Consider the following 19,646-nt stretch of genomic DNA (forward strand, 5'->3'; position numbering starts at 1 on the left):
CGAGAAAAAACGAGACGACGAATTTTTATTATCCCTTGCAAGCGCTTAATATTATTTTATTTTTTATTTTTTTCGGTTCAGTCCAGATTTCTCATAACGCAGAATTAGGTCAAAATGTTTTAGTGTATTATGTATTTGGGTCTGAGTAATTTGAAGAAAAGTTCGATAACTTTACATCATTGAAATTGATTATTACACACTACTTGCTGGCTATACTATTTCTGTAGATTTATGTATGAAGTATATTACTCTCTCACTCATTTCCACAACAGCTAAGAGAAAGCAGTGTAACCGACAAATGTGTGTCCACACATTTTAGTTTATTGATTTATATGTTGAAACCATTACAACCGACATTACTAAGTTGGTACATCAGTCGTAGGCTGTGGCGGTGGCAGGTATAACAGTCGCCATCAACTATCTCCAATGGGGTACTTACACACAGCTGGACTTTCGCTGCTATATTAATGTATGCCGTTGTTGCTCTACAGCAGCTTTAATATTCGGCAGTGTACTCATCTGAACAGCGCCAAGTTGAAATTTTGGACTTGCATTTGAACCCAAATACACGGAAACTCGCACAGCAATACTTATTCGATAACAACTACATAACTTTCTCTTACACACCCATCAACATCGCCAGCATTGTCCTGTTCAGCCTCTGCTCACCTGCTTAGTGTAACAATTCTTTGACTGCTAGAGCGAGCTTCTGTATACTTTTATTTTCCATTACATTCCCCAAATGCGAGTATTGGCGTCGAGTGCGTACAAGCAGTGGGTGTAAGTAAGCAGGCTTTATGGAGTGTATGTAGAGTGAAAGGCAGCGGCTGGTGGGTGGTGGTGGTATTGCAGGTGTGTATGCAGGCGTGTCAGCAGGAGTTGGGGAGTATGAGTTGAATTGCGTGCACAATGTACTCGCGCTGGTGGCGGTGGAGGTGGCGGTTGAGACAGAAGCATGGACGAGGAGGTTGACTGTGGTAAAGTAATTGAAAAGTGTGGGTGGAGGGGGTGGTCTTGTTGCTGCTGGTTAGCTGTTATTGTTGTGGACTGTTGAAGGCTGGCTGCTGCCATTCTGAACAGCTGGATGCGTATACTTATACTTATACTTATACACTTCCTCTTCCTCCTTCGTTTTCTTCTTCTTCTCTTCTTTCTGTTTCATTTATATGCATGACAATCTGGAAAGCAGGCTTTTTTTTTTGTTTTCTAGTGGACAACTTTAACAAAAGCAACATTAGTTGTTGTAATTTTGTTGTAATGCTAATTTTTGTTGTTGCAGTGAATATACTCGGTAACGGTATAGCTGAATTTGCGTACGGTGCGTTAATTTCGGGGGTTGAAATGCGTTTCTATGATTTTCATAAGAATTATGCACATTTCTCATCCCTTGGAATTTCAGTTCTATGTACTTTACCAGTCTCAAAGCTTCTTCAGCTCATTTGAAGTGTGAGACTTTTTAAACCCAACGACAAAATGTGATACGGATTTGAAAACATCAAACAAATTTGAACTTTCCTCTAAACATAGAGAAAGTATCAAATACATCACTATGATAAAAATTCTTATACATCCGCGAGTCTTCATTGACAGAAATCCCCATGCTAAATAATACAGACTTTCGACTTTTCAGCGAGAGGTCTTAGATATGTCGCAGAAATTATGTCGAGTTTCCAGGACTACTGTAACATTAATGCCTTCCTTGACACTGCTGCAGAAGCAGAAAGTCTTTTTCGTACCTAAGGTAGGTCGGTCCTATCACACTAGTCCCAAAGACTTCAGACCCATAAATCTGACGTCTTTTCTCCTCAAAATGTTGCGGAGGATAGTGGATGACGTGCGTGATACCAACAGTAGGTTCTTCACAGTTCAGCATGCCTACACGAAAGGCAAATATACGGAAACCACTTTCCGTTCACTAGTCGGGTTAGTGGAAATGAACTTATCAGATAAGAAGTACGATTTGGTTGCCTTTGTAGACATAGAAGGCGCCTTTAAGAACATTTATGCAAGCGCCAAAATAGGCGCCTTAGGAAAATTTGGAAATGACCTAACGTTACGGCACTGATTGAGACTATACTCGTCAGCAGAAAGGCTTGGGAGCATTACAATAATAACAAATTGCAGAAGCATCAGTCTTCTCTGAATTTCGGTAGTTGCTGGCCATAGAGGGAGGATGTTGGCACGTCACTGATTACCTGGCAACCTGGCAATCGCCATTAAAGTTAAATATCCTAATACGCTAATAGATATTCTGAACAGTATTATGGACACGCTTAGAAACTGGACAGAGAGTAGGGGACTCGAAATAAATCCCGATAAAACCGAAGCATTTATATTTAAAAATAAACGCAGGCTTCCCAACTTAACATCTGTGACAACTGGGCATCAAATATTCAATTGCAATCATCGGAATTTCATATAGCAGCATCGAACAGATACAATTTCTTTTTAACTTGGCATAGTGGTTAGTTCTGTGTGGTGATGTGTTTTTTTTAACATGAATTCGCCTTGTTTACAACAAACACATCATTTTGACATTCAGAAGTACTGCGGCGAAAATCTAAATTCGCCAGTAACACCACCTTATATAAATTCGCCTTGGTAGGGACCTACAGTTTTACGCCGACTCCAAACGGCGATTGTACTCTTATGAGAACCCTTTTTCATGGAAGAAACACACTCGGAGGTTTGCCTGTCGAGGAGCGACCGCTGTTAGAAAAAAAGCTTTTTTGTTTTTGGATGTTGGGTTAAACCCAGGCCCTAGAAAATGGAAGCGCGCTCTGCTTACTACTACACCACAGCGGCCACCTATTTATTCAAAATTGATGTTTGCAAATAATTCTTTAGCATGAAATACGTTTATAAAAATTTTAGGAAATGGGCGTGTATCTCGGTAACCGTTCTATCAATTTGTACCAAACTAGGTATAATTATTGTATGTACTTGAAAGAGAAAAGCAAGACGTTGAAAATTTTTGAAGTCGGACTAAAATTACGCAAACCTTTCATATAACGGTAAATTTCAGAAATGCTGAAACTTCCATATTTCGAAATTTAAGGACGCTAATAGGCGTGGTACCGCCCCATTTTAACTCTATAAGTTTATCTCATTAAGTCTAACTGAACATACATATGGACTATCGAAGATGTTAGAAAAGTACCGGTAGTTTTTGGAAAGGAGAAACAACTATATTCAAAGCGTGCGCCGGGATTCAATGTTCGGCCTCGCCAGAACTTACATTTTCTACTCGTTCTTCTTCTGCTATTGCAGCCTGTTGTCGTGTTGTTGCATGCGGTGCTTCACAAATGTTGCGTCTAATCATTAATTAGCAGCAACGTCGTTGACGACGACAGCGTCAAGCATAACAACAAGAACAACAAAAATAAAAAAATAAAAGTGCGTGGAGCACAATTGTGCTACACCGGTGGAGAGGGCGGGGGGGGCGACAGTCTAATGCTGCTGCTACTGAAAAGCATGGCAATGGGACAGTAAATGAATGAAGCCTATGGACGACGATGCTTGTAAGCATGCGGAACTTGTTTTTGTAATTATTATTGTTGTTGTAATTGCTGCTGCCTACTGCTATTATAATTATTGTCGTTATGATTGTTATTATTGTGTGCTTGTTCAAAGCAAAAAAATATTCGCTTGCAAAATACAGACTTATTTAGTACATAAACACACAAATATATCTTTCCCAACCTACCGGTGAATTTTACATAAAATGTTTCATCTCCTCATTGACAGCCATAATTGCTGGTTTTTGTTGTTGCTGCTGCTGCTGCTGCATACTTGGTTTTGTGATGTGTGCCTGACACGGATGACATCCTGCCGCGTGAACGCACGCAATTTCATTTTATCCTTTAACGGGACGCATTCAATTTAGTTGCATACATACAAACACAAACATATACACTTATATAAATGTACATAAAACACTCTAAACATGCCTAGAGAGTAAATGAGTAGTCGAATGAATGAATAGATGGATGGATGGCTTGCTGGATTGTTTTATATATATGTATGTAGATGGATGAGAATGGGTGGATAGATGGATGGTTGTGAGGCTACGGTGTGGTGGATAATGTAAACACCTTCAAATGCATATTAATATACACACTTATGTATGTACATATGTATGCAGTTGCTTTCGCAAGCCCTGCCGAGTTCGTTGGCTATGGCGGAGCATTTGTTGCAAACCACCTATTTGCTCACGGCGAAGATGGCATGGCGCCATCACTGAAATTACTAACTTGACGTAGCTGTGCACATGGAACAATCGCTATACATACATACATGTATATATGTATGTATGTAGCACATAATTAAAAAAAGTGCGTTCCGCAACGTGGAGTGGCGTTCATCACCATCACTTTTTTGTTCATTAATGCGTTTGTTTGTGCGTGAGTGTGTGTGTGTGTGTTCGTTGGAAATCAATCCATCAAAAGCTTTTCGTTAAGATGTCCTTTTAGAAAATTAATTAAAAATTCGTTTTTGGCGCATAAGTACTCCAGTAAGTTGTTGTAATTAAAACGAATTTCAGTCAAAGAATATTTACGCACCAGCGATAAGTGTGGGAAATTTCCAATTTTAGACTTACATATGTATGTATATTGGACTGCATCACCAAAAAAGTTGCGGTTTTCAGCCCGGATTACAAAATTTATTATAGTTTAAGAAGTCCACAAAAATATTTCGGAAAAATATTAAGATTTACGTGAGCTGGACCGATTTGAAAATACCTCCAAAAATGGAGTTTTGTTATGAATAAAAATAGTTTCTTAATTATTAAGCTAATTATTAAGCTAAAAAATCTGCATTAAAATATTTAAAAATCTTTTCGTCGGAATCATAAGAATGAGATTTTGATGTTTTTTTTTTTACTTTTTTTCAAAGATTGATTTTACTTGAATAACTGGGCCAGAACTATTATGATTTAGACTATGATCTCATAGAAAGGTTTTTATTTCTGTCCAAAAAAGAAGTCATTCGTGTCCCAACTTTTTTTTTTCAAATACCAATCTGTGAAGTTAAAAACAGCATCAAAAATCTCATTATTACAATTTCTTTAAAAATGTTTTTTTTTTTTTGTAAATATTTTTATGCAAATTTTTTAAGCTTAAACCGTTTTGTCAATGCCTAACGATAAACTCGAGGAAACCTACGCAAACTATCAAAATATTTTGAGTTTTCGGGCGACGGCTGCGGCAATACGAATTTCAACGAGCAACAGTGCCACGCACGAGGCAACGATCGAAACAAAATGACTTGGATACTTCAACCGTTGCCTCTTGTGAGAGCACAGTTAACGTATGGGAAAGAAAATGAATAGCGTCGCAAACAAAAAAAAAAAATATTAAAACGCGGGAACTTTCGCTTATTATGCTAAAATTAAATATGTTGTAAAACTGTATACTTAAATTTTTCTAAAAACTAAAAGAAAAACGTAATTTTGCTGAGACTTTTTTACAACATTTCAAATTTTTCTAATGATTTTTTTTCGTTTTGCGGGAAACCTATAACACCATGTTCGGACAGACAACCAAAACACTTTAAAAATTAATTTTTTGGATTGTGGGCTGAAGGTTGTTCGCACCGAGTGGTAGTGGTTTCGTTGACATTTCTTTTATCCTCTGTTTACAGTATTGCCACAAAAAAACAAAACCAAAATCTTTTTCTTTAATTTTTTTAACCGACTTCAAAAAAGAAGGAAGTTATCAATTCGTCGCAATACTTTTTTTTGTATGTTGCCGCATAGCTTCGGACCACGTTAACCGATTTCTACAATTCTTTAGTGGTACCTCAGAGATTATACCATAATAACTTTATTTAGATCCGATCATTGGATCCTTAACAGTATTCTTAAATTTTTATACATATTAGAATTAAAGTCGATTTTGTTTTTTGCTTAAAAATTTTATTAATTCTCTCTTTTTACCTTACCTCATTAGCGCACACAAGGGGTGGGTTTTGGGGTTCAAACCCCCCCTAAAGCTAATAACCTCAAATACAAACTGTATCTTAAAGCTAAGAATCCAGCTCTCAAGGAAATTATAAGAAATATTTATTATAATTTCTGTTGCTTGAAAAAGCGCTTTGCTTTTGCTGTAAATTTTCATGAGGAAATGAATATACGAGCATTTTTTTCTTGAGAGCTGCAAACTGATTTAAGAAATTTTGGTAGAAGAAAATTTTTTTTCATTTCTCGTCCGTCGTTTTATATGAATTTTTGGTTTTTCTTGAGAGTTCAGTTAATTTTTTCGGTATTCGAAATATTAAAAAAAATTAGAAATCGTGAAAAATCACCATCTCTATCGAAAGCCAGAAACCAGAAATCGAAAAAAGGAACATAAAAGTGCAAAAATTCATGGAATCAATAAATTTATTTTTACTGAGTCTTATTTAAAATTTTTTCTTAGGTACTTTTGAAAGTTGAGCGCATCTTGAGTTTATAGCACTTTTTATTAAACCAGTAGTTTTTAAGGAAAGAACACAACGGGCTTCTTATATTCAAATTTAGGGGTACCGTTAATTTCTTCATGATCCAATCATCGGATCTCTAAACCAAATTACGGGACGAACCTTGGGGTACCATCTTTCTACAAAAAAATGATTATTGAAATCGGTTCACGTGGTCCAAAGTTACGTATTCCGGCGAATTGATAACCTCCCCTTCTTTTAAAGTCGGTTAAAAGTGTTTGAGTTCTGTTAATCTTATGTAAATAAAGTGCAGTTTATGAATTTTAAAACGTTTATTTATTTATTACATACTGTACATAAAACTTGCATAAATATATTTTAAAGAGCGTATTATCTGGAGAAAATTTTCAGTATTTCCCGGTGATATATCTTCAGAAATATAAAACCCCCCCTAAAATATATTCCTGGGTGCGCCCCTGCCTTACCTATAATAACATTTTTTAATAAATCATTTATTTTGCAAAGCAAAAAAACTGAAAGAATTGAAAAGTGATATGTATATGTAGCATGGTGTAATAATAACAAGGTGTTGTCAGTAACTTAACCTCACTTTTTCGGCAGGTCTATTCCGGTCACGCATTTTAAAGTAGTAGAAAAAGAACTAATTATTTACTACTTTTAATCCGTTCATGCGTACTATTTCAAATTAAATGTAGAAAAATGTTTAATTACAGGCCTATAAGCCTGAATATATGTTTGTATCGTATGCTCCACACAGGTTGCACATATATTGTAACTTATAAAAAAGTACAGGCCGTAAAATAAGGCAATTTCCTATAAAACTGTAAATGATTTTTTAAATAGATTAGTAATAATAATAATAGATTGGCGCTTACATATATGTTAGCGTTTGGCCGAGCTTCTCCTCCGACTTGTGGCGTGCGCCTTGATGTTGTCACACAAAGCGGAGGGACCTACAGTTTTACGCCGACTCCGAACGGCGATTGCATTTTTATGAGAAGCTGTTTTTCATGGCAGTAATACACTCGGAGGTTTGCCATTTCCTGCCGAGGGACGACCGCTGTTAAGAAAAAACCTTTTTTCTATATTTTTTGCGATGTTGCTTTGACCAGGGTTTGAACCCAGGTGCTGCGGAGTGGAGCGCGCACTGCTTGCCACTACGCCACAGCGGCTGACATATAGATTAAAACACATAAATATCGATAATATAAGCGAAGTCGTAATTTAACCATGCTGCCGCTCTATTCTAGTGTATCAGTAGTCCATTTGGCTCGATATTATGACAATGCAGCAAAAGATATTTAATATAAAAAAATAGCCATTCCATACGATTTTTGTGTACGTCTTTTTCCATTGATATCTACGATATCTTTTATATTTTATATTTTGAGGACAAAAATTATACAAATCCAGCAATTTTAAATATTAAAATCGTTCTGAAAACACCAAGTTCTTTAAAAATCACGATAAAATGAAATACTAAAATGGAGTATTTTAAATACAATTTCCCAACTAATAGCATTATAAAAATTAAGATCGGCAGCACTGAAAATAAGCATGCCGATCTTGTCAAAATTACAACAAACACGTCGCTACTGACAACACCTTGTTATTATTTCACCATGATATGTAGAATCCAAGATCAGTAGCTCTACCAAGCCGAACTGAGATATGAATTCGCCGCCCTGTTCTCTACTTTTGTTGTTACGATTATCCTTGAAGCCACGTCGATTTCTCAAATCTTTCGGATTCGTTTTACTGGTTTGTTAAATAAACACTCAAATTACGGTGAAAATAACTTAATTGTACAACAAATACTTCAAAATACTTATTAAGGAAATTAAAAAATTTTACAATACTTGCTAAGGCAATTAATCTCGTTGTTCGTTTTGAATACTTCGCGTGTTCGCCACATTATGTTTAGAAAAAGGCCTGCCAACTGTCAAAGTTTTAATTTAGCATACAATGCGTGACTGGCGTATATAAAACCCGAATCAGAAGCATTTTCAAAACTATTTTTTATTTTTAAAGAAATGTCAACTATACACTATAAATTTAATGGCATATTCAGATTTGGGATGACAATAACACTATGATCCCACAGTTTTATTAAAATCGTAACAGTTCTTCTAATAATTCACGCAAACATAGCCTCTCCGACCACTGTGTACCGGTAACAACTCTTACTGCAGATCTGTTAAGCTTTAAACGATGTTCTGTTTCTGTCTTTTTTCTATCTAACCGCAGTCAAAATAACCTAATGATCATGAGAATCATTTCGTTCGATCCACTAGTTAGTTGTGACGGTTGTAGTGTATTTACATATCTGTATTCATGTATTGTATTATGATCACTATCCCTATCACATCATCGGCTGTCTCGTTTTCTTCTGCTATGTATGTCCGAGAACCTGATGAACCGAGAACCTGTTCACTGTTGGATACAAAGGGCACGCTCAGAAGGCGCAACTGCTCAGTAATTGTTGCGATTGCACCTTCTGAACGCGTTGTTTTGCACNAAAAGCTGTAATATACTAAAAGTATTTATTTGTTTGAACGTGCACAATCTAACTGCGCATGTATTGAGTGTAAATAACGTGTAAATTTAGTGGAAAGTGCATTATATATTGTGAAATAGTCCAATACAAGTTGGTGAAAATTACAAACTTTAATAACAAATTACTTAAAAACTATAAAGTTGCGCGCTTTGAAACTTCATACAGGGAACTATTAGACCCCCATCTACCTCCCATATTTTCCTTAATGCTGAACTCCGGGGTTAGCAATCTAAAGCCCACCCTTTTGCACTTCTGATCAACTGAACAGTTGAGTGTTAGATAATCGTAATATTTTTATGATCATTTGAGACAACATGTTGTGTTTTTTGAATTTGACAGCTAATGTATCAAGCCGTTCAGAAGGCGTATTATTATCACTGATTTTTTTAGCAACGGTTGCGCTCAACTTCTGCGCCTTCTGAACCTACCCAAATTCAAAATTTCTAAAAAATGTCACTATATAATTTCCAAATTCTTAAATTTCTGTTAAAGAACAAATTTCATAAATATTTCTTTCGAAATCGATCATTATAAGAAAAATATAAAATTACCACTCGCGCTATACAAATGTTAAGCTATTCAAGACTTGGTCGTTTCGTCCGGCTTTTGCGTAACTTCTCAACTAAAAAAAAGGTAAAATGTAAAATTGGTAACCATATTATTGGATCATAGTTTCTTTATTCCATTACAAAATAGAATGACTTCAAAGTAACTCTGATTGGTTGCTGTGGTGGTATTGGACAACCCTTGGCACTGCTTTTGAAACGTCATGAATTAATATCCACATTGGCCCTTTACGATCTGGCTAAGACACCGGGCGTGCATACCGATCTGTCGCACATCGATACAAAAGCTTGCTTGGAGGGATTTCAGTGTCGAGAAAATTTACCACCGGCTTTGGAGAGTGAGTTCTATGAGAAGTTTTGCATTTTCTTTAATCTCTCTTTTCGCTAACTTTACTCAAAAAGATGCCGATGTCGTCATCCTCTCGGCTGGCTTCCCACGCAAACCGGATATGACACGCGATGACCTATTCATGAAAAACATAGACATTGTATTGGAAATTGCTGCCGCAGTCGGTGAACATTGTCCAAAAGCTTTGTTTGGCATTATCACAAATCCCGTTAACTCGTGCGTACCAGCGGCAGCGGAAATCCTCAAGCAGGTGTGTTTAGTTTTCAAAATGCCTCATTTGTATCTCTATTAACTCGTTTTCTCGTGTCTTCCATTGCATTATAGAAAAATTCTTTCGATCCCAAACGCCTATTCGGCATAACCACGCTCGATGAGGTGCGTGCACGCACATTCATTGGCCAAATATTAGATGTTGAACCGTGCAAAGTTAACATACCAGTAATTGGCGGTCATTCGGGTGAAACAATAATTCCTGTAATCGCGCAATGCAAGCCGCCACTGAAGCTGGATAAGGAGCAACGCGCCAAGTTGATCAAACAAATACAGGAAGCTGGTGCCGATGTAATTACGGCCAAGTCGCAGGACGGTGGCACTTCGGCTACGCTTTCGATGGCTCATGCGGCTGAGGTATTTACGAACACGCTGCTGCAAGGTCTAAAAGGCGATTGCCAGCCAGTGCAGTGCTCGTTTGTAGCTTCGGATGTAACTGATTGTGCGTACTTCTCGACGCCTTTACAATTCGGTAAAAATGGTATTGAGAAGAATCTGGGTTTGCCAAAGTTGGATAAGGATGAGGAGGATATGGTTTGCAAGGCTATGGAAACGTTGAAGAAGAATATCAAAAAGGGCATAGATTATGCGAAGAACAACGCTAAGAAGGATAAGAAGAACAAGAAATGCTGAAGCATCGGCTGAAAGGAAGCGTGTGCAGTAATTTAGTTCATGGATATTATGACTATGATATCCTAAAATATATAATTTTTTGTGCGTTTTTTGTATTTTGTAACACATTTTAAATAGTAGAATTTCCGCAGTTTTTTTACTATACTATAAGTGTTTCACACTTTCACAAAAACGCCCGACCTGAGAAAACTGTTCAAGAAAGCCCTGTCAGTATTTGATTGAAGAACGCGCTATTTCAGAATTCGAGTCAAAAATGCTCTATATTAACATATTTTCAATTGAGATAGGGACTTTTTGAACCAAATTCTGAGATAGGGCGTTCTTCAACCAAATTCGGAATTAGGGCGTTCTTGAAAAGTTTTCTGAGGTAGAGCATTTTTGAACCGGCTGCCGAGATAGGCTGATCTTCCACTCAGCCATCGATATAGGGTTAGAACTCGTGAAATCAGCACAAAAAAAATGTATGTCTTCATTTGTTGTCGCAATGCAGAAAAAACGATTCCGTTTATCCGTTAGATTTATTTTTTTGAAGTGAAACTTCTTTAGCGGCGGTTGGTTGGTTGGGATTAAATTGGCAAATTCAACGGAAATGGTGCAACGGAAATGGTTGTGGTTGAAACAAGTGCTTCTTGAGTGTATGCACATGGTATTAATTTAACAAAAACTTGATAANAAACTTCTTTAGCGGCGGTTGGTTGGTTGGGATTAAATTGGCAAATTCAACGGAAATGGTGCAACGGAAATGGTTGTGGTTGAAACAAGTGCTTCTTGAGTGTATGCACATGGTATTAATTTAACAAAAATTTGCTAAAAAAAAGGTTAAAAAGAATAACACTTAGAAAAAGACCAATACAAGAATGAAAGTAATGGTGAGTACGGGTAAATTTAAACATTTTAGTTATATAAGAGGTGAAGGGGAATATCTAGAAGAAGAAAACGATAAACAGTAAAAGTAAAAACAAAGATAAATTTAAAGAAAAAGATGAGGATGAGGATACCCGTAAAAGTGAAGATGAAGATAGAGGAAGAAAGATTAAAATAAAGGTAATTATAGAGAAAAGGATACAGATGGAGACCCTGAAACTAAATCTGTGAAGAATTTTGGGATTTTAGAGATTTTCGAGATTCTCTGGACTTATCGAGATAACAATCGACATTTTTTGTCGGTTTTGTTATCGAAATTTTTATCGATATTACCGATTTTGCTATCGATATCTTCAGAAGTTTTCGATACATAAATCGATATTTTTATGAATTTTGTTATCGATATTTTTATCGATTTTGTTATCGATACTGTTATAGATTTTGCTATCGATTATTTATCGGATATTTATCGATTTTTTATCGATTATTTGTCGATTTGGTTATCGATTACTTATTGATTTTTTAATCGATTTCTAAGCGATTCTTGTGATCGATTTTGTTGTAAATTTATTGATTTTGTTATCGATATTTTTATCAATTTTGTTACCAATATTATTATCGATTTTGCTATCGAAATTTTTATCGATTCGGTTTTGTTATCGAGATTTTTATCGGTTTTGTTAACGATATTTTGTTGGATGTTACTATCGTTTTATTATCGATATAAAGATAAAAACGAAGATAAAGGAAAACATAATAACATAAATGTAATTAGAACGAACAGGGTTAGAGGGATCTAGATAGAAAAAAGACAAAAAATATAGCGTTAAGCAAAAGCAGATGTACATATGTATGTATGTACGTATGTATATTGGTTATGAGACAAAATATATATGTAACGTAAGTTTCACTTCTCCAGTGTGGCTCACTGTTTATTACCGAAGCTTTTGTCAAGTGAAATGGTCGATAACTCTTTAAACAAAAACATGTAATTTTTTAAGCGATGAACCGATTTTAACAAAACGCTGGGATATTTCGCTTTTCTTAAGTCAGATAGAGTTTCGTTAAAATCGGTTTGTCGCTTAAAAAATTACAGGTTTTTATTTAAAAGGTTATCGAACATTTCACTTTACACTTGACACTTAGAAAAAATTTGTGTTTAAAGGTCAGATAAATTTTAAAACCTCCTTGAGAAAATTAGAGTAAAGAAAAAAGATATACATATTTGTGTATATTTTTTTTTACTTTTCTCCACCCTTTGAGCTTGTAATGTTTCTTGATTTTTTAACTAATTTCAGACCTTATAGTTCACTGGAAAAGTTTTATATAATTTTTTGTAAAGAAAAATTGGGGAGCTTACGGGAATGTTTCATTGTCTCGAAATGTAAAAATCTCGACACTTTACCTGGTGCAAAAGTTATGTATATGGTCAAACCAGAACCACACAGAATTACCGAATCGCATTTTTAAAAACCACATGCTCATTTTAATTTCCAACTTTATATTTTTTTGAGGGAAAACTTTTGCTTTCACGACTTTAAAATTGTTCATACAACCATACGTGGTTGCCGGCGTAGTAACTTTGGCTGCAAAATTTATTCTCGTTGAAGCGTTTAAGGATTTATTTATTATCTGTTGTTGTTGTTGTTTTTCTCTTTTGTTGAAAAGCTTGTGGGATGTGCTTTCACTGCATAATGAGCGCTAATATGCTCATGTTGTGTGCATTTATCTATACCCGTACGTATGGATGTATTTATGTGAATATGTATGTATTTATGTGAATAACTATTTAGTGCTGAATTTGACTGTCATCGTCGTAGTGGCACACATCCATCTTGTTACCATGTCCTCGCCATCATCATCGTATCCTCGCCACTACAGTTGCCACGTACAAATATATGTACATATGTATGTATGTCCTTCTGTGCAGCAGTGATGTCCTATTTACTTTTGTGTCCCACTTATTTTTTGGGTTATTATAGATTCACACTTTTCCGCTTGTTTGTTAACTTCACTTTTGTTGGTGTTGTTGATGCCATTTCCATGCTCTACATTTCGCTTGTATGGATTTGTAGGTTTATAAGCTAAATTCCTTTTTTTTTTGGTTTTTGTTCGTAACATTTTTCAGTTTCCCTTTTTAATGCTTTTCTATGTTTTTATCCGAAAAGTTTGCAAGTTTCAGGTTTTTTGCTTTCACTCCCAACGAATTATTTATCACCATAAGCATTAAAAATAGATTTGTAGTGGTAGATATGGTATGGGTGTGGGCTGTTTTTGTACTCGATTTGAGTAGGGAAAGTGATTTAGTTTATATGCAATGCCTTGAATTGTAAAAGAGAAATGCGGAGTTTAGAATTGGTTCATGTAGAATAAGGAAATTTGAGAAATCGTACCTGTACATTGAAGTGGCCTCAAGCAATATCCGGTCGGAAGAAATAAGCAGTGCACTCCTAGAACATGACAATCACAGTTCAACGCAGGTTTAGGCACAGAGTCCGTGAGAAAAATTACTATCAGAGCCACTGTCCTCAGAGGCATAAGTACTATTTTCTCGCCTCAGAATGTTAGTGGTAGATATATAAAATTCAAAACGTTTAAAAAAAAGATTCAGATAAATCACTGCCAACGATAAGTGAGGCAATGGAAAGAGCAATAATCGACATCTCTTAGTCGTTGGATTTTATTATTTTAAAATAAAAATTATTTTTTTTTTAATTTAATTTAATTTTTAGATACAAGATTTTTGCTTCTTTTTTAATTAATTTTGTTTCTCTGTAATTTAATTTTCTATTAATTTTTAGATTTTGTTTTTAAAACAAAAAAATATTTTTGTAATTTCATTTAGGTTAGGTTAAGGTTAGGTTAAACGGGCAGCTCTGCAAAGAGTTCACTCGGAGACCGCGAAGGCCCATTGTGATGCCCATGAGGGGTTACCCAAAGCCTATCTCTACATGTCTTCGAATCATTTTGATTTTTTGACGAATCCCAGCAGTCCTTCCAGAGGAGCTTACCCAAGATATCCAGGTTCTCGAAGAAATGGCCCCAAGAAACTTGAGGCGTTTTCCTCGAAGTGCTGGACACTCGCAAAGGAAGTGGTGGACGGGTTTTAACTCCTCCACATCCCTGCAGCTTCTACGGAAATCGTTATGAGGGGCTCCGAACCTGGCAGCCATGCGGCCAATGGTCCAGTGTTCCGTTAGTATTCGTGTGGGAATTTCATTTAATTTTTAAGAACTTCCTTTTCCTAATTAAATTTTCTTCTAATTTTTAGATAATGCTATTTTAAAATAAAAAATATTTTTTTTTATTCCATTTAATTTTTAGGAAGTTGTTTAATCTTTTTCTTTAAATTTTTTTTTTTTTATTGGTAAAAAAATATATACTTAGATGTATTGTATATATTTTTTTATTTCATTAAATTTTTAGAAAACTTGTTGCTAAAGGACAAACAAAATAACACTAAGACTTCCTCGTTAGCAGAGTTTTCAATTAGTCTTCCGAAAGATAGCAAAGAGCTTTTAGGGTACTTGCTACTAATGACAATTGTCAATTGAGTAAAAACTAAAAGTATTGAAATCAAATAAAATTATTTTGTGTTTGAGAAAGCTTTACCAAAAAATCTTTTCGAAATGTTGCCACTTATCCAGAAGCCGAACATAAAAACAAAGCATTTAAAATCTTCTTTATTTCTTATTAATATTTTTAGTTAATATTTTTAAAAAGGTATTTAGAAAGTGGGTAATCTGCGTTATACATATATATAGGGATCTGAGTTATATGGAAGAAAATTAGCAACACTCTCCACCCGAAATTCTAAAAAATCTACAGTAATTTTTAGCGAGAGCTTGATTAATTTTTGTGAAATTTGTGCAAGCTTTAAAACTTTTATTTATGTGGATTCTGTTATAGATCGAAGAACATATATTTAAATGAAAATTATTTAAAATAAATAAATAAAAGGTTTCCATAGACAAAAATTACAGCATCTTTTCTTTTTAAAATATTTTTTAACAGAATAACGAAATTTAGTAATTTAGCAAGAACTCATTACTGAAATAGGGATAATTTTACATGGAATGATCCTATTAAATATAACATTCTGAATTTTATCAAAAACGCTATTGTTATTGGGTATAGTTAAAGGATATCTTTTTTAGGCATTTTTTTTTTAACTTAACATCTTTTGACCGAATGTATCTACACATATAGCTACTTAGAGAGAGAAAAAGACAGTTTCCCTATTACCGCTGATTGTTGCCATTTCTTGTCGAATGCTGACGTTGCCTATACTTTTGATGCTTCATTTAGGCAGCAGATTTGCCTAACCAAGGACACAATTATGGAATTATGGTATGCCACCTATAAATGATCAATGATCTCAATTACACTGTAGAGCGGACATCGGATACCGGCTATCAGAAACCGAACCGCACAAATGTATTTGATGAATTTTGATCGCAATTGAGAAACATGTTGCAAACGACAATTCTATGGTAAGTAATTGTTGAATTAATACATGGAGCTACATGTTGCTGAAACTGTGCGAAAGCTTTGTCTAAAAGCTTAACTCAAATAAGAACCAATAGGCAGTAGCGATGAAGCTTTTTCGTTTGCTTTTTGGTTCAACACTTTCGCGATCGCTTGCGAGTGAGTGTAACTGTATGGGGTCAAATCAATTCTTTGTATGTAGCAGTAGCGTCTAAGTTGAAAGCTTTCTCACACAACGCACCGGCCCCAAAGCGGAACCGTTCTTCTAAGCACACGCATTTTTTTTAGTTTGTGTGCACTTTATATTCATACATTATTATCATTTGATTCTGCTGCTCTATTGGCAAAACTCTTTTGAGAATTTTTCGATTTGCCGTTCTTATTGTTCTTTGTAGAGTGTGTTGCTTTGTTCTTTCTTTACTATTTATCTTATAAATATTTTCGTAATCACTCTTCGCATTGTTTTGCATTCCCACACGCACCACAATAACCACAATGAAGACAAATTTATCTCAAAACAAATGAATTATTGCAAATCTACTTTTTCTTCTATTTCGTGTCGCTCACATTGGTAGCTTGGTCATTATAAAATACAATAATACATACATATTTACATACATTTGTATGTAAGAAGTTTGATTGCCTTTCACAGTTCCGATCACCCGCTCTCTGTTCGTTTTTTTTTACTCATTATCAAGCTCAAGTTTTAACTACACAAATACGCACACATGTACGTATGTATGTATTTGGCTGCTTTTTGTTTGTATTTGAAATTGTTTTTAATGATTATACCTTGAACTTCACCGAATTTTCGAATTTTGTTTTGTTTAGTTATACCTGATAAAGGGTGTTTCTATAGGTTGTGTGAACAGTGAGAGCTCATTAAGAATGGGTTTCGAATATTTAGCATGGAAAATTTAAATTTTTCTTCTCCTTACTGCTCCATCATATTTGACATAAACGACTAAAATCTGTCGTGGCCTTGGCCAAACAAATACTTATTTGAGTAACTGTAATTATATTGCAAGCTTCCTTAACTTAACTTAAGCAGATGCTCTCTTAGTCCGCGATGCCCCATAAGGATAATCTAGAGGTTCTCTTCAGAGGTGGTTGGCTTGGTGAAGTCCTCTGGTGATTTGCCAGTATTGTTCTCTTCCTCTCGTTATATTTTTTCCTGAAATCTTCCCAGATCGTTTTTGGAATATTTCAGGCGTTGTCGAAGTTGAGGTCGCTTCTTTCCTAATTTAGCCGTCCTTGTGGCCTGGTACTCAGAGAAAATGGATGCCGTTGTATTTAATAACGGCGTTCAGTTTCTCAATGTACTCAATATAACTAGTCTTATAATCGGGCCATGGATGCCTGACCTGATGCCTTTTGGAGTTTTAAAGCGGCATGTGTACCCCTGCAGGGGGCTGACCGTTACATGTCCATCGGTAATGGAGTTACTCCATGTTTTCCTTGGCCAACACCATTTTCAAAGAAGTTAAGGAGAGTACGTTTGGCTGCCTACTCTATGTATGTATGTATGTATGTATGGTGTAGTATTGGGTATAAAAGTATGTTTCAAAAAATTTTTTTTTATCGATTTTGATATTTTTTTTTTTACAAATCGGTGCAAGGCTGCCTATCGCTAACTGTTTCCTTTTCTCTCTTTTCTGGTAATGCATGGATTCCAGGCCAATAAAACTGCTCGTCTTTGGAGACCTAGAAAGTATCAAGCCGATTTTGATACCTTCAACTCAAGTGAAGTGTGATCCCGTAAGGGTGTTCTCCATCGATGGAAGCAAATGTTAGTCTTATGGTGGAAGATCTGGGCTATAATTCGGATGGGTTGGGACTACCCATCCGGCACCATCGGCATAAATTTTGACCACTTGTACGATCAGCGGCCGGGCATTGCTATGATGGATGATCAATGACTCATGTCTGGTTGCCCATTCCGCCCATTTTTCCGCAATCGTTCGATTTAATCGCATCAACTGTTGTCAGTAGAGAGCCCCGTCGATCGTGTGACCACCTCTCAGAAGTTCGTGATACAGGATTCCCTTCTGTACCACTACCTAGTTTTAAGGTATTATTCCTGAGAAAAACTAGTCCATCAATTATCAAAGGACACATCAAGTCCGTATAGTAAGGATAGAACCTGGATTTCTCTTCATCTACAATATCAAGTTCAAGGGTGGCTCCAAATCATGTCCTCGTAAAAAATTTGCTATTTGTACCAATTTGACTAAGGAAAAAACAAGTATGAAAACTGGTAAAAATTATCTAATTGCCACGCCCACTACACAAGGGGCGGATATGGTAAAAGTTATCCGATTCCAATGAAATTCGGTTTGGAACTTGGATTACGCTAGGAAGAGGTACTTCTAAAATATAGTGAAAATCGGTCAACTGCCACGCCTACCAGCTACCCGAATTTTGTATTCTAATGCGGCAAGGACTAGTAACGATCCTCCAAAATAGCAAAAATTTAGTGCAACATATATTTTTGCATAAAAAAAAATGTGTTATACTATATATCTCAAGCCCTAAAATCACGAAAAAATTTCCATATGGCAAACAAATTACATACATAAATAACTATTTCAAGATTTAAAATCACTTCCTTACCGTAATATTAATCGAATCAAAATCTATAGCTTTCAGCCGCAAATCGTTCGAACCTTCTCTAAAAAGTAAATAATTTAAATGCAAGATTCGACTTGTTATGCAACAACGGGAATAAAAACAAAAAAAAACTCATAGAATTCGTTATTTTTGTCGCTTCGAGCCACGCAGTGCGCACAAATCTTTACATTAAATTGTTGTTGGCTACTTTTTAGATTGCGTGAACTGTTGATTTTTGCATTTTTCAATAAATTTCAACGCTACAACGCTACGCACTCATACGTATACACTAGCAGTCAAGTATGTATACGCATAGATACGCTTAACACCCCGCTGCGCTGACGCACCGCACCGCGCACCTCCCTCCTGCGTGCTCCTAAGCATTTTCTAAAGAATTGAATATTTTTTTATAAGTATCACGGTCTTTTTTCAACTAATAGTTAAGGTTTTTTGTTGCGGTTTCTTGCCATTCGAGCGCATAGATGTTTTGGCAGCAAAAAAAAGTAAAGTTTTTTTTTTTTGCACTTTCGTGCAAGTTGCTATTTTTTAGGAGAGAATGGCTCGAACACATGTACACTATTTATTTAAGTGTGTGTCCAAGTGCTTGTGCATTATTACTTGTTGTTGTTGTTGTTGTTATTATTGTTGCTGTTACTGTTGCTCCTACTATTCCCTGTTGTTCTCGCCATTTGGATTTGATTTGGACTTACTCATATTTGTTGTTGTTGTTGTCGGCCTGTTGCTTTTTCTTGCTCTAGTCGTTATTGATGTTGGCGTTCTACGACACACACTTACATATGTACATTCATATGTATTTGTTGTTAGGCCAATTTTTTACGATCATGCGTTTGAACAACAGCGTGAATGA

The 19,646-nt window shown here is 35.6% G+C and overlaps 1 protein-coding gene across 1 annotated transcript; it reads left to right on the forward strand.

Moving 5' to 3' along the window:
• The first annotated feature begins 9,565 nt into the window (after window positions 1–9,565).
• LOC108366201 (malate dehydrogenase, mitochondrial-like) lies at window positions 9,566–10,816 on the forward strand. Its single transcript, XM_017620526.1, has 4 exons — window positions 9,566–9,631; window positions 9,695–9,902; window positions 9,967–10,163; window positions 10,238–10,816. The coding sequence occupies exons 1-4, from the start codon at window positions 9,566–9,568 to the stop codon at window positions 10,814–10,816; spliced, it is 1,050 nt and encodes a 349-aa protein (XP_017476015.1).
• The last annotated feature ends 8,830 nt before the right edge of the window (window positions 10,817–19,646 follow it).

The sequence above is a fragment of the Rhagoletis zephyria genome, unplaced genomic scaffold (assembly GCF_001687245.7).
Source record: "Rhagoletis zephyria isolate East Lansing unplaced genomic scaffold, Rhagoletis_zephyria_1.1 Rzeph_scaffold_02186, whole genome shotgun sequence".
In the NCBI taxonomy this organism is placed as follows: domain Eukaryota; kingdom Metazoa; phylum Arthropoda; class Insecta; order Diptera; family Tephritidae; genus Rhagoletis; species Rhagoletis zephyria.

What these genes read in the sequence shown, in the direction of transcription:
- LOC108366201 (XM_017620526.1), top strand. Translation starts at nt 9,566, where the DNA reads ATGTTAAGCTATTCAAGACTTGGTCGTTTCGTCCGGCTTTTGCGTAAC. An exon ending in ACTTCTCAACTAAAAAAAAG is followed by an intron (nt 9,632 to 9,694) that starts GTAAAATGTAAA and finishes ATTACAAAATAG; the next exon opens with AATGACTTCAAAGTAACTCT. An exon ending in CAGCGGAAATCCTCAAGCAG is followed by an intron (nt 10,164 to 10,237) that starts GTGTGTTTAGTT and finishes ATTGCATTATAG; the next exon opens with AAAAATTCTTTCGATCCCAA.